The 14,204-nt window shown below is 43.7% G+C and overlaps 1 protein-coding gene across 3 annotated transcripts in view; it reads left to right on the top strand.

Moving 5' to 3' along the window:
- The window catches only part of PPP1R12B (protein phosphatase 1 regulatory subunit 12B), a 250,443-nt gene that overhangs the window by 147,440 nt on the left and 88,799 nt on the right, over nucleotides 1-14,204 (top strand). For all 3 annotated transcript variants that reach the window (XM_056110653.1, XM_056110652.1, XM_056110651.1), the window contains exons 14-17: nucleotides 6,868-6,958; nucleotides 10,015-10,209; nucleotides 13,625-13,805; nucleotides 13,893-13,999. In XM_056110653.1, coding sequence (XP_055966628.1) covers nucleotides 6,868-6,958; nucleotides 10,015-10,209; nucleotides 13,625-13,805; nucleotides 13,893-13,999 — 574 coding nt within the window. The remainder of the gene's footprint in view (nucleotides 1-6,867; nucleotides 6,959-10,014; nucleotides 10,210-13,624; nucleotides 13,806-13,892; nucleotides 14,000-14,204) is intronic.

Here is a 14,204-nt window from a genome sequence, read left to right as displayed (position 1 = left end):
TGACACCTAAGGACAGTAGATACACGGGACAGATAGATTGCTCCATAGCTGGAAGCCTGCCTCATGAGCAAAGGGGAGAAGGCAGCTGGAATAGAGAAGAGATCACTAAGAAAAAGATGGCCGGAGGAATCAGTTGGGATGGGAGATGTGTGCAGAAAGTAGATAAAGGACCAAACATGATAACCTCTCAGGGTCTGTATTGCAAACCATAATGCCCAAAAGTAGAGAGAGAGTATGGGGAATATTGTCTGCCATGGAGGCAGGGGAGGGTGGGAAAGGGGGGTATACCGGGGATATTGTTGGTGGGGAATGTGCACTGGTGGAGGGATGGGTGTTTGATCATTGTGTGATTGTAACCCAAACATGAAAGCTTGTAACTATTTCACAGTGATTCAATAAAATTTTTTAAAAAGTCATCATTCTCCTATTTGGTATTTGTCAATTTTAGCTTTTTATTAATGATGATTGCATGTTTGCCTATATATAATACTGGTTCATATTTTTGTTCTTCCTATGCATTCTGTGCACATTATTCCAAAAGCTGCTGTTTTTTTTTCCCTTTATTTTATTTTATTTTTTTTAAAGTTGTAGATTTACAATTTTTTGTGCTTTGGTTTCAATTATACAATGATCAGATACCCATCCCTCCACCAGTGCCCATTTTCCACCACCATGGATAATATCCCTCCCACTCCCATTCCCCCATCCCCCCTGCCTCTGTGGCAGGGCAATCCCCTGTGTTCTCTCTCTCCTTTTGGGTGTTGTGGTCTGCAAAAGAGGCATTGAGTGGCAAACATGTTCAGTCCATAGTCTACTTTCGACATGCATCTCCCCTCCTGGGAGGATCCTCCAAACATCCTTTATTTGGTGCTCCCTTCTCTATCTGAACTGCCCTTTCCTCTAGGATACCCGGCTGGCCTCTAAGTTATGGAGTAATCCTCCTGGTGCTGATCTCAAAAAGCTGCTGTTTTTACTTGGTGTTCTGTTCCTTCATTTAAAATGCCCATTTTTTGTGCATGTACCATATACATTTTTTAACTAATGGGTCATATCCTTTTGTTATTAATTCTGTTATGTATATTCTTGTTCATGTTTCTGTATATAAATACCATGAGTGTATTTTTTCTTGAGTGAACTTTGATACCCAGAGGTGAATGCATCTTTGCCCGAGCATGCTGTTCTGCTCTCCTGTTACGCCTCACTGTCTGTGTGCTGGAATTCAGTTTTTCAGAGCTAGAGTTACACTTTGTATATCACTGTGTGCTTGTTTTTGTGTGGAATCTTAATATGATGAAATTGTTTTCCATATTTTAATTTGCATTTTCTTGAAGACTGTAGCACTGTAGCACTGTCCTTCTGTTATTCATCGATTTGCTCAAGCAGGCCCAGTAACAGCTCCATTTTGAGACTTGTTACTGTGTTTGGCATATCGAATACATGACGGGGAGCTTGCCAGGCTTTTCTGTGCGGGCGAGATACTCTTGGTAGCTTGCTGGGCTCTCTGAGAGGGGCAAAGGAATCGAACATGGCTTGGCCGAGCTGGCCACGTGCAAAGCAAATGCCCCACCGCTCCAGATCTCTTGAAGACTAATGAACAAAAAAAATTTTGTAGATTCTTTGGGCTTTCTGCTTTATAAATTCCTTCATGATAAGCTTTGTGAATATTTTTTTCAGCTGCATTTTTGGTCCTTTGTTTAATGTTTTAAACTCTTTACATATCTATGTATGGGCAGGCATCATTCTATTGAACAGTAGTTGAAAACCTTTGTTTTAGATGCTTATATTTTGCAAGTTATATATCTGTTTTAGTTTGTTTGTTTCCTAATGTCCACCTAGTATCCTAGTATTCTATCACATCTAAGTAGAGGTGTTCCATATTTTATTAAATTATTTTCCCTGTTTGAGAATGAGATTTTTCCATCAATATTTTTGTGTTTTCTTGAGTTTCTTTGTTTAAAAAAAAAAAGAGGTGGTACTGAGTTCGACCTTCTCTATTTTATAGTCAGTGATAAATACTTGAGGCCATTGGCCAGGTCCAGTTGGTGCAGCGTCTGGGCCCGAAATAAGGCATCATTCACTTGGCGCTTTTTACTACTTGAAACCTCCAACACCTGCTTGGATCAGTGCATGAAATATATATTGACCAATGTAAATAAAACATTTCTGGAAGTGATTTTGGCACTTGAATCTGGAGTATTTTTAAAGGAGTAAGTGTTCAGAAGGGCAGGGATTCAAGATGATACAACCCTTATTTAAGGTTGGTCATAGGAGCATCAGACTCATAGTCTCAAACAGTGGCTTTCGACACCACCCATGGACCTCTGCCAGTCTTCAGGTACACCAAGATTGGAATCCACTGGACTCTAAAGCCAAACTGGCCAACTGGCAACATCAATAGTCGTGAAGAGAGAAAGAGGAACCCATGACATAAAGGCAAGGACAAACTTCAGACCTGGTGCAAATGGGTTAAAGTTAAAGGGTGGGTGGTATTGTGTAATCTGATAAGCTAAAAGATCCTAAGATTTCAAGATTTCCTATGTCACCTAGCAGAATATGGCCTGACTTTATCATCAAGGAAGAATATTTAAATGATCCAGTTTCCTACGAGCTGCTCTAATTCAACACTGACAGCCGAAGTTTTAGCAAGGAACCAAAGTTACAACTCCACTAAAAAAATTATTTAAAGCAAATGGGTAGTGTGTGTGAGGGGGCTGGGGGGCGGGTAGGAGTTCTCTGAGCCAAAGCAGTTCTCTGAGCCATTTGCCATGTAACTTAATCTAGATGAGTGATCCACAGACCTTTTGCTGACCATGATCTCCTTCCAAACTTGCTTTCTTCTGGTGTCCTACCAGCGGGACCCCTGGTCTTGTGCTATGGCCTCCTTAAGTAAATTTTACCTGTGGCCGCCTCCTGGGGACTCACAGGAAGCTATATGGCCCCTGGTTGAGAAACAGTGGTCTAGAGTAAGGATCAGCATGCTTTTTCCTCTTCTTTAGTTTGCAGGGGTTGGGGTGGTGTCAACTTAGACTCTGAGTATTTGGGATGCATACAGACACCAGGGGACTGAACCCCGAATTTCAAGCATGCCAGTCCTCTGTCACTTGAACCAGTTCCACCGAACTTTCTTTAAATGGCCACATATCTAAGACTTGGTGGGTTCGTACTGTTTCTGTGGTATCTGCTCAGTTCTGCTGCTCTCGCATGGCAAACCCCAGGCCTCCAGCCTTGCCTGTCGACTTGTCCTGGTCCGTGACTACTCTGGCACAACAGTAGAGCTGTGAGGAGCCCGGCAAAGGCCCTAGAGATTCACCATCTGTCCCTTAACAGCCAAGCTTTGCAACCCCCTTGACATTTCAGGACAGATAATTCTTTGTTGTTACCCCCTGGGACAGTTTGATCCTATTGAGAACTAATCTGAAGCCTATAGGTAATGATTATTTTAATTAAGGAACCCCCCCCACCCGCCCCCCGGCCCCCTCACACACACTACCCATTTGCTTTAAATAAGTTTTTTTAGTGGAGTTGTAACTTTCATTCCTTGCTAAAACTTCGGCTGTCAGTGTTGAATTAGAGCAGCCCGTAGGAAACTGGATCATTTAAATATTCTTCCTTGATGATAAAGTCAGGCCATATTCTGCTAGGTGACATAGGAAATCTTGAAATCTTAGGATCTTTTAGCTTATCAGATTACACAATACCACCCACCCTTTAACTTTAACCCATTTGCACCAGGTCTGAAGTTTGTCCTTGCCTTTATGTCATGGGTTCCTCTTTCTCTCTTCACGACTATTGATGTTGCCAGTTGGCCAGTCCTCAGCTTCTCCTGAAGCAGAATTTACAGCTCAGTCAGATGGATGCAGCAATTAGGGTAGCCCAAGGGCAAATGAAATAATATCCCCAAAAAAACGCCACCAAAACCTACTCCCCGAGTGCTGCCTCTCTCTGACGCTCTCTTCTTTCCCAGGAAGGAGAATTCACCCAACCCCACCTCACCACTGCCCCCCCACCGTCTTCTGTGAAATGAGAGATAGTATTGATCGGTTTGGTACAGTGTATAAAATATGCATCTAATGGAATGGTATTTTGGGAGCGGTTCTCAGCATTGGCCCTGTCGAGCGAGCCCCAAGATTTTGCCTTCCTCCCCTTTTCTCCTCCCCTTCCTTCTCCTCCTCCTTAGCAGCAGCTCCTTAGCAAATTACAAGCTTTGCCTGTGGCTCGCTGGATAGTAGTGGCAGTGCAAGCCTTCCTAGTTTCCAAGGGAGACGGCTGCTGAGACTGCAGTCTTTCCCGGCAGCCTCTTACCTTTCTTGCTATTCTTCTCCACACATCTCTTGACCTTCATTCTGCTATGCAGGCCTGCGCAAGGAGGTAACGGTCGGTTTTCTTGGAGCTCTCTTTGCCGAAGGGGGCAGAGGGAGAGCAGGGTGGGACGGGGAGGCGTATGGGGACAGCCGGGTACGAATGCTGCGATTAGGGTGAAAGTAGTTCTGGAGTGCGTCGCGCGCTGCTCGCGTGCTCCTATCTGCTCTGTCTATAAATATCGCAGAGGTGGGGGCCCCACCACTGCCTCATAAGACTCAGAGGTGCCACATGATGAAAATGCAAATTCACTGATAGTGCCTTTGGGAAGCATAGGAAAAGGATGCATTTATCTCAGAGAAAATAAAATGAGTTGTTTTGCAACTTAGTTGACTAACTGTATTCTTGGACAAAATTTGGTTAAGTTTGTTATATCAGCTGGATCTGGTTTTGGGGTTTAAGGACAAAGCTTGATCATGTAATAATGAAAATAATTGGTTCTCAGGACTGATGCCGTCCAATATGATAACCGGTCTTCGTTTGTGGCTATTTAGATGTCAAGTTATTAAAAAAAAATTTAAAAAATTAATTTCCTTCTTGCATTAGCCATTTGGAGGTGGGGTGGAGGGGAATGTTTGGACCACACACATTGTTGCTGAGGCCTGCTCCTGGCTTGGTGCTCAAGGATTACTCCCCATGGTACTGGACTTCATGTGAGGCTGAGAACCAATCCTAGGCCTCCTGTATGCAAAGCAGGTGACCCAGCCCTTTGAGCTATCTCTCCACATTTAAGTACTCAAACGTCACAAGTGACTAGTTACTACTCATAAGATTGTGAAGGTGAATAACTTTTCCGTGTTGTACAAAATTCTGTAGAGGTGTGTGCAGCAAAGTGTCTAGGGGATATAGGAAATTTAGTATTTGACCAAAACCAATAAGTAGGCATTTTATCAAGAAGATTTATCTGCTCTTTGTACCAGATCAGCATAAATATGGATTGACTGTGGTTGGGCTAAAGCCAGATCACTTATCACTTAAGTGATGGGACTTAAAAATACAGACTTATCACCCTTGTTTTATAAATGAAGAAAGTAAATGCACATAAATGCACATGAAGTGACATGATTTTGTCAAACAAATAATAATCAAACAAATGACTGAGCTGAAATTAGACTCCTTGTGTGTGTTCTTTCCACTCTACTGCACTGTTAACCTCACACATACCAAGGAAAATGGGTGTTAAAATCTGCCCAGTATGGCCTGGCAGCTGTAGAGAACGAGATCTTCTCACAAAATGTAGCCACCCGTCTTATGTCACTGTTGAGTTTGTTCATTATTGATGGCAGCCTCTCGTAAATTTAAACCATTCTTTCCCAGGGTAAAGAGTTGGTTATTGGGGCTGAAGTGATAGCACAGCGGGTAGGGCATTTGCCTTGCACGCAGCCGACCCAGGTTCGATTCCCAGCATCCCATATAGTCCCCCACGCATGGCCAGGAGTAATTCCTGAGTGCATGAACCAGGAGTAACCCCTGTGCATCGCTAGGTGTGACCCAAAAAAGCAAAAAAAAAAGAAAGAGTTGGTTTTTGCAAATCTTAGGAAATTTCAGGGGATGTGAGAAGTATTCTAATGAAAGATAAGACATTTTTATCCACTAAGTTCTGTTACTGCTAGAGAAAGAAATTTCTTCCTCTGAAAATCCACATGGCCAGGGAAGCCTGATACTTGGTGGAAGGAAGTTTTCATTGTGGAACACGTGAGAAAAACTGTATAGAAGCAGAATGTTCAGAGGGCCAGTTGAGTGAAGTAAATCTATTTTAAGTAGAAGGGTACGAGAGAAATGAATGTAACTTCCAAGGAGAGAACAAAGTTGTGTTCCTAGAATAAAGAGAGAATAAAATTTTTATATGGAATCACAGTAGGAAATTGACTTTTGAAATAGCTTTCAGGAGAACTTCATTTGATATATATATAATATATATTTATATATATAGATATATAATATATATATATACATACACTGGAGAGAAGGAGCTTAAATGGTTAGCTTCAAACAGGGAAATAATTTTTAAAGATGTTTGTCTTATATTGTATTCAGTGCAAAAAAAAATGTAATGCAGTGGTCATTAATTACCAAGCATCTAATGGTCTGATAAAATGTTTTTTCTTTCTTTGAACTATGTGCTCTCATAAGGATGACTTATGATTTTGATTTAGAAGCATTTGTGGATCTCTGTAGGGAAGGGAGACTTAGAAAAATATCCAAACCATAGACCTATGACAAAAGACTATGACTTCAAGAACACACTTGATATCAAATTCTGAGACTTGGATAGAGACAGTAAAATTATTTTTGTTTCACAGACAAGTTGATCAAGGCCTAAGGAAATATTACTTACCCAGAGTCTCAGTGGTGTTCTGTCAGAGACCTAAAAGAACTAGTACTTCGGTGTCCTCTTTCACTACAGTCATCCTAGCTTGTGACAGTCACTGCCGATGACAGCCAGAGCACCTCATCATTCAAGTGCACAAAGCAAAGGTTTGTTTCAAAGCATTTTTGTCTCCGCAGGTCCTATCTGACCCCTGTCCGGGATGAGGAAGCCGAGTCTTTGCGGAAAGCACGCTCCAGACAAGCTCGCCAGACTCGAAGGTCTACTCAAGTAAGTGAGAACTCTTGATGCCAGCACATCTACCTTCCATTTAAAAAAAAGAATAGTTTCTTATTCAAACAATGATAATGAAAGCTTTCAATCTTGTTCAACATAGAATCAAATTAATTTCTCCTTACCTTTACTCATTCCCATTTCTATTCCTCCTGGTTCAGACCTAATTTATCTCCTTTCCTTCACATGGCTTATTCCAGTTGTGTTCAAGGAACCACATCATTTTGGGGGGTTGGGGGAGAGGGAGCGCACTCACTCAGCTGTGCTCAGGGCTTTCTTCTGTCTCTGTGCTCAGAGACCATATGCAGAGGTCAGTCTGAGGTCAGTCACATCCTGCATTGTCTCTCCAGTCCCTAATGGACCGTGTCTTCGTTTTCCAGAGAAAATTCTGGTAGTTTGTCAAACATTGTGGGTAGCCCAACACAGCTACTCTGGTATATATATATATACTCAGGAGAAAGGAAGACATGTCTACAAGAAAAATTGTACAGAGTTGTTTATAAGCAGTATTAATCACAGTAACCCAAAGCACAGATTCATTGTCATCTATGGGCAGAGTTTACTGATTATATAGACCTCTGTTCTTCAAGCTGTGATCAGGAGTTTCCTGGTAGTCCACTAAAAATTTTCCCCAGTCGGAAGTGGAGAGATAGTTACAGTAGGGAGGGCACATGGCTTATATGCAGTCAAGCCAGGTTTGACACCCTGTACCCCATATGGTCTGCCCCCCCAAGCCCCCCTCCCCAGGAAAAACTCTGAGTGAAGAGCCAGGAGTAAGCCCTGAGCACTGCCAGATGTGGTCCCAAAACAAAACACAACAAAACAAAATTTTCCCAATAGCATAGCAGCTACATGATTTAAGTGCCACATTGTTGCAGGATCCGGGAGGTTGTTTTTGCCTTCACTGTCAGCTTGTCGGAGAAATATTTCTCCTATTTTCCCTAGTGCGCAGGTGTGAAAAGGTTGAAGAATGCTGATGTAGACTATACTCATGTGTAGAGCTGATGGTGCCTCTCGGGGCCTCTGAGGCAGTGTGGCTTGGTGTAGAATTGGTTTTGTCCTTGACACATCAGTGACTGCTAGCCTGTATGACATGGGAGGCCTTGCTGTTTAGATCTGTGTAATCACACTCACTGGGTTTGAACAGTTTCACACAGAAACCACCCAATATCATGCCCCGTGGAACAGATGCCATGTTTATCCTTTCGTCTGAGGGGGGCAACTGAACTGCTTCTACCCTTTGGCTGTTATGAATCTTGCTGCAGTGAGTGAGCATGGGATATAAATTCTCTCTCTAAGACCATGCTTTGAGTTCTTTGGGGTATATATTTGGAAGTAGAATTTGCTGGAATTTTTTGTTTCTATCTTCTTAGTTACATTTGTTTTCTTTTTTACTTAGTTACTTATTTTACTTAATTACTTCTAGTTACTTTTTTTACTTAGTTACTTTTGTTTTCTTTCCTTTTTTTTTTTTTTCTTTTTGGGTCACACCTTGGAGATGCATAAGGGTTACTCCTGGCTCTGCACTCTAGTGGTGCTCAGGGGACCATATGGGATGCCAGGGATCAAACCCTGGCAAATAGCCTCTCCGCTGTACTGTTGCTCCTGCCCCACTTTTTTTTTTTATCTTTTCCACTAGATTAAAAGGAACTTTAGGGCCAGAGTGGTAGTACAATGGGTAAGGTGCTTGTAGTGGTCTTTAAATCCCCTGCAACACATATTGTCCCCCGAGCCCACCAGGAGTGATCCCTGAGCACAGGGGAGAGCCAGGAGTAAGACCTGAGCCCTTCCAGCAGGGTAGGGCCCCCAAAAGAAACCCTTCTAAAAAAATAATTGTGTATTTTTTTTTTTTAGATAACTTGGTTAGCATAGTATTATTGTTTTTGGTTTTGGTATATAAAGTTACTGCTTCTTCGCCTAAGACCTTCCACCACTGTCCCTTTGTCACCTCTAGTTCACCTCTTCCTTCCTCACCACTAATATCTGGAGTATAAAAGCGCTTGATTTGTCTGTCATCCCTGTGCTTAAAGACACTTAAGTGTTCTTTCATAGGAGAATGAGTAAGTACGTTAAAGAAGAGTAAATAAATAAAAGCTCCTTGTGGTTACAGTGCTGCTTTGCTGCATTCCAGCTTTGGGACTTCTCTTTTCTTCTGAAGACCAGAGCACAAAACTTCTCGAATGAGAATCCGCTCCCTCCCTCCCTCCCTGACTCCTGGTTCCCAGCTCCAGATGTCTGCATACTTTTGCCTTTCTCCAATCCCACTGCTACTCTGATCCTGAGGGGCACCAATAATTGTTGGAATGTCTCTGTGTGATTCCTAGAGTTACTTGAGAAATGATGTTAGAGGAAGAACAAGTTTGGGGGCTGGGGAGTGGTTTGTTACTGTAGCCTGGCTCTGAATTTTCAGCCCTTTTGAGCCTGGTTCTTCTCCTCTGAGTAAACATTTTTCTCATGTCTGCTATTGAGAGTATCTGTAGGTATACCGTCAGTTTGCTCCCGGGGGAGTAAAGGAGACTTCCAAAAAAGACGTCGTGAACTTTATTTGATATGAATTATTCTGTGAAGGAGAGCATCGACAATAGGCTAGTGTCGATGTTCATCTATTCTCTGGAACTCGGATTGGAAAAGCTCAGTATCATGCTCTGGTCATGAAGCAGTAGGACAGCAGGTAGGGTGCTTCCCTGCATGTGGACAACCCTGGTTCAATCCCTGGCACCCCATAGGATTCCCCAACCACCACAGAAGTGATCCCTGAGCACAGAGCTAGAAGTAAGCCCTGAGCACTGCCAGGTGTGCCTCCTTAAGCCGAAAAGTTATAGTTCCTCTACACACTGAATAGAACACGTGAAACAAAGGAAATAATCAGGCCTTTGCTCATCAGGGTATTTATGTTAATCACACATTAACATAAATGTGACATGTGGCCTCCTGCCTCTGGGGAACTTCAGGAGTCAAAGACTAGTAGATCTTTTAGGGAGTTTCCTGCTTTTTCATGAAGGGATAGTCTGTGATTAGAGTGACACTTCCCTGAACTTGGGATATTTTCTCAGGGAGTAACTCTGACAGACCTTCAAGAAGCCGAAAGAACTTTCAGCCGGTCGAGGGCGGAGCGGCAGGCCCAGGAACAACCAAGCCAGAAGCCCCCGGGCAGCGAGGAGCCAGAGGAGAGCACTGAGAAGCATGAGGCCGCCGCCTCGGACACCGAGGACACCCCGCAGGCCGCTGACAGCAGTCGGGATGAGGAGGTGAGCCCATTTCCTTCATCCGGACTGTGCTAGATGGACACGGGGTCATCTGTAGGGGAGATCGCTCACATGGCTACTGCGCCCAGGTCAGCACGTAGAAAAACGCTTTATGTCACTCGCAAAGTTATGTGAGTGCAAGAATTCAGAAGATGCTAATCCTGAACTAAGATGGTATCAGTTTTAGATGTACAACATAATGATTTTGATTGATAAATGTATTGTGCAATGATTGCAATAGGCTTTTTTTTTTTTGCGGACCCTCCACATGACATGGGATGTGCTTTCCTGAGCCTTCTCCCCAACCACACATCGTTTTAGTGCTGTGTGTGCTTGCCAAGGGTGACACCCCCTGTTTGGTGCTTCCTCACAACTAGTTGTGGTGCTGCTAAGGTCTTGCTTGTCTCAAGTGGGACATGGGGGATTTGAACTCATGGCCATATACTTGCAAGGCAGACTCTCTAAGCCATTGTGGTATACCCCCTCATAAAATATTTTTTATTCTTTAAAAATACTGTTTTGGGGGCTAGAGCGATAGCACAGTGGGTAGGGTGTTTTCCTTGCATGTGGCCGACCTGGGTTCAATTCCCAGTATCCCATATGATCCCTGAGCACTGCCAGGAGTAACCCCTGAGCATCTCCAGGTGAGACCCCCCCAAAAATAAACTTTTTTATAATAAAATTCAAGTAGAAATATAAGCACTTTTTGAATATTAACTTTATGCATGCATTATACCAATTGTTTTGTAGTTTTTGCATTTATTAACTAGTTTAATCCTCAGATCAACTCTCAGGTGGATATTATCCTACTTTAAATAAGAGGAAAGGGTCTGGGCAGTAGCTCAAAGGCTTGGAGTGCATGCATACTTTGCCTGTGGTCTTCTCAGTTGAATCCCAGCATAAATGGTGCTCAGAGCACCACTGGGTACAGCCCCCAGGGCCATACACACAAGACCACTGCAGCACCAGCCCGATCACTGAACCATCCGGCCTGAATAGCCAGGAGTGGATCCCAGTCCCTGAGCACAGCTCAGGCCCCCTCCAGCACAGCATGAGACAATGGGATTAAGAAACTCACTCATCATTTCATATGCCAAGACATGGTTAAACAAATAACTGAAACTAGGCAGGCCAGTGTCGCTGTTTGCACTCTTAAGCATAGTAATTCCAGCAAACCTAAATGTTTCCAAAGTGCCCCTTAACCCCATACCACAAGATGTCACTATTGGGATGGATTTGTTGGCTTTTGTTCCATTTCCCAGGTGGAGCTGGTTGTCAAGGGGGTGAGTTCTTTTTAGAGTGAATGTCACTTCTGGTTTCCCTGGGATTGTTCCAATTATTCCAATTATCCAATTACCTGTTGTTGTGCCTGTGTAGGGCTCAGTGCCACTCCTGTCACTCTCAGCAGCATCCAGCTGTGATGATGCATTTTACAGTCTAGAGGTTGGGAGATGATCCTTCCTTCCTTCCTTAGATCCTTATCTCTGAGTCACCAGGCTTTGCAAACTAATGGAGACCAGTGTTCTCTCAGCTGTTATTCATTGAGTGCTTAGTATCAGGTACTGTTCTGAGGCCCTAACACAGACTGTCTCCTTTAACTCTCCTTATTCCCACTGAGGAAATATTATCCCACGATCACATCTGAAGAAGCCCAAGCACAGAGGTGTTAAACACCATTTAAGATTATAGAGCTAGTAAGTGTTGTGGCTAGAATTTGAATTAACTTCTGCCTTACATTAAAGCTTACAGTAGTTTGTGGATTTTTCAGTTTGTTTTGTTTTTTTGAGCCACATCCAGCAGCGCTCAGCACTTACTCCTGGCTCTAAACTCAGGAAACATTCCTGGCAGGCTCAAGGGACCACATAGGATGCTGGGGATTAAACCCAGATTGACCACGTGCATGGCAACACTTCTCCCTGCTATACTATTGCTGTAGTCCCCTATTTGTTATAGGGCTGGAGCGAAAGCACAGCGGTAGGGCGTTTGCCTTGCACGCAGCCAACATGGCCGACCCAAGTTCGATTCCTCCGCCCCTCTCGGAGAGCCCGGCAAGCTACCGAGAGTATTCGATATGCCAGACACAGTAACAACAAAGTCTCCAATGGAGACGTTACTGGGCCCGCTCGAGCAAATCGATGATCAACGGGAGGGCCTATTTGTTATATTTTTTATAATTTGTAATTATATATACATATTTATATATGTGTATATAGCACAGCGGTAGGGCATTCGCCTTGCACGCGGCCGACCTGGCAGACCTGAGTTCGATTCCTCTGCCTCTCTCAGAGAGCCCGGCAAGCTACTGTGTGTGTGTGTGTGTGTGTGTGTGTATGTATATATATGTGTATATATATACATATATATAATTTCATGTGAGGTAAGAATTTCTCTGTCACTGCATTTTCATTAAACCAAATTAAGGCTTATTGTTGTCAGGTCATCTTATCTGTTCTAATTTTTGGGGGGAACTTACAGAAAAAATTCAAAGGGGAAATTGGGAATTTTTAGAAAATTTCTATAAGCTAGGTTATGTAGCATTTTCAGGAATTAGTAGACTGCTCCAGTTTGGTCTTTCTTTTCATATAATATTTTCATGTTCTTGATTTTTTTTTGTTTGCTTATGGAAACCTTGTCTTTCAGTTCTGCATCTTAAAAAGGTCATCATCCTTTCTATTTTCATTCCAAAATGAAATAATTTTTTACCAGCAAGGTACTACCTAGTGCCTTTAGGTCAGTTAGGAATAATTTTCCTGAGAAGCTTGCAACATGATGGTATTTTCAGAATAGAAATCCAGAGGCTATTTCTTTACGGTTGATGAACTTTAATTCAACTCAGTAGCTACCTAATGAGTTTCTGCTACCTTTTCCTGTGCTCTTGGTGATGGAGGAGTGCATTTTTAATTTTATTTATTTGAATTTGAGGGTTCAGCCTTGCTATGCCCGGGGCTATATTTTGGCTCTGTGCTCAGTAGTGACCCTTGGTGGTGCTCAGGGGATCATATAGAAGGTGCCAGGAATTTGAACTGGCATGAGCTGCATACAAGACAAGTGCCTTACTCCTTGTGCTTCTTTCTGGCCTTTATTTTGTTTTATTGAAAGGTGGGGTACACCCGGTGTGCTCGCGAACCCTATGTGGTGCCAGGAGCCATTTCTCAGTGTAGCCCCATACAAGGCGAATGCCTCGACCACTACTGTTTCTCTGACCCTCATTTTATTTCTTAATTTTTGCTGTCATGGAGGCGAGGGTGAGGGCAATTCTGTTAGGGTTCACACGATACCAAGAATCAAACCTAGGACCTCTCACATGCGAGGCCAGTTGAGCCACACCTCCAGCCCCAAAGTCCTCATTGGGAATCGATCTGCTGTCCTCCTCTGGTTGGACTTGATTCTTACCTCTCCCCCTGTGGGTCATTTCCAGCCTGTCTATCGCCGCCTGAGGTGTTCAGCTCAGGCTGACAAATCCACAACACCAGTGTCTCCTTCTGCATCAAAACCCTCCCTCTACGCCCATCTGCGGACAAGCAGATACTCAGCTCCGGATTCTGAGAGTTCAGAGAGTACCACAGACGCTGCAGCTGCACAGGAAATGGACAAAAATGGTACGTAGGGGTTCAGAAGGGGCAGGCCCCTCCTCGTGCGCGCCCTCCAGAGTCTTACAGGCCGTCCTGTGTTTTATCTTTGGCCAGAGAGAGAAGAAGTGGATTTGGATGACCAGTCCTCCAACAGGCTGTCCACTCGTGACAGGAGACGGCCCAAGGAGCGGCGGAGAGGCACAGGCATTTGGATAACGGATGTAAGTGGGTGGATCAGTGCTGAGTCCCCTCAGATCACCCTCGGCCACTGTCCTTTCTGTGGAGTTCAGAGAAGAGCTCCTCAGCACTGCCATGCATTTTGCAGATAGTGAAGATGGCACGACTGAGGGAAAGAAGAAAGACACAGCTAGTCTGAGTGTTTTGGGTCTGTTCCCTCTGGATGCCCAGTTCCTCAGACAGTGGTGG

The sequence above is a fragment of the Sorex fumeus genome, unplaced genomic scaffold, assembly GCF_029834395.1.
Source record: "Sorex fumeus unplaced genomic scaffold, SorFum_2.1 ptg000010l, whole genome shotgun sequence".
NCBI classification, from domain to species: domain Eukaryota; kingdom Metazoa; phylum Chordata; class Mammalia; order Eulipotyphla; family Soricidae; genus Sorex; species Sorex fumeus.
Note: the sequence above shows the minus strand (reverse complement) of the source record. Positions and strands in the feature narration are given on the sequence as shown.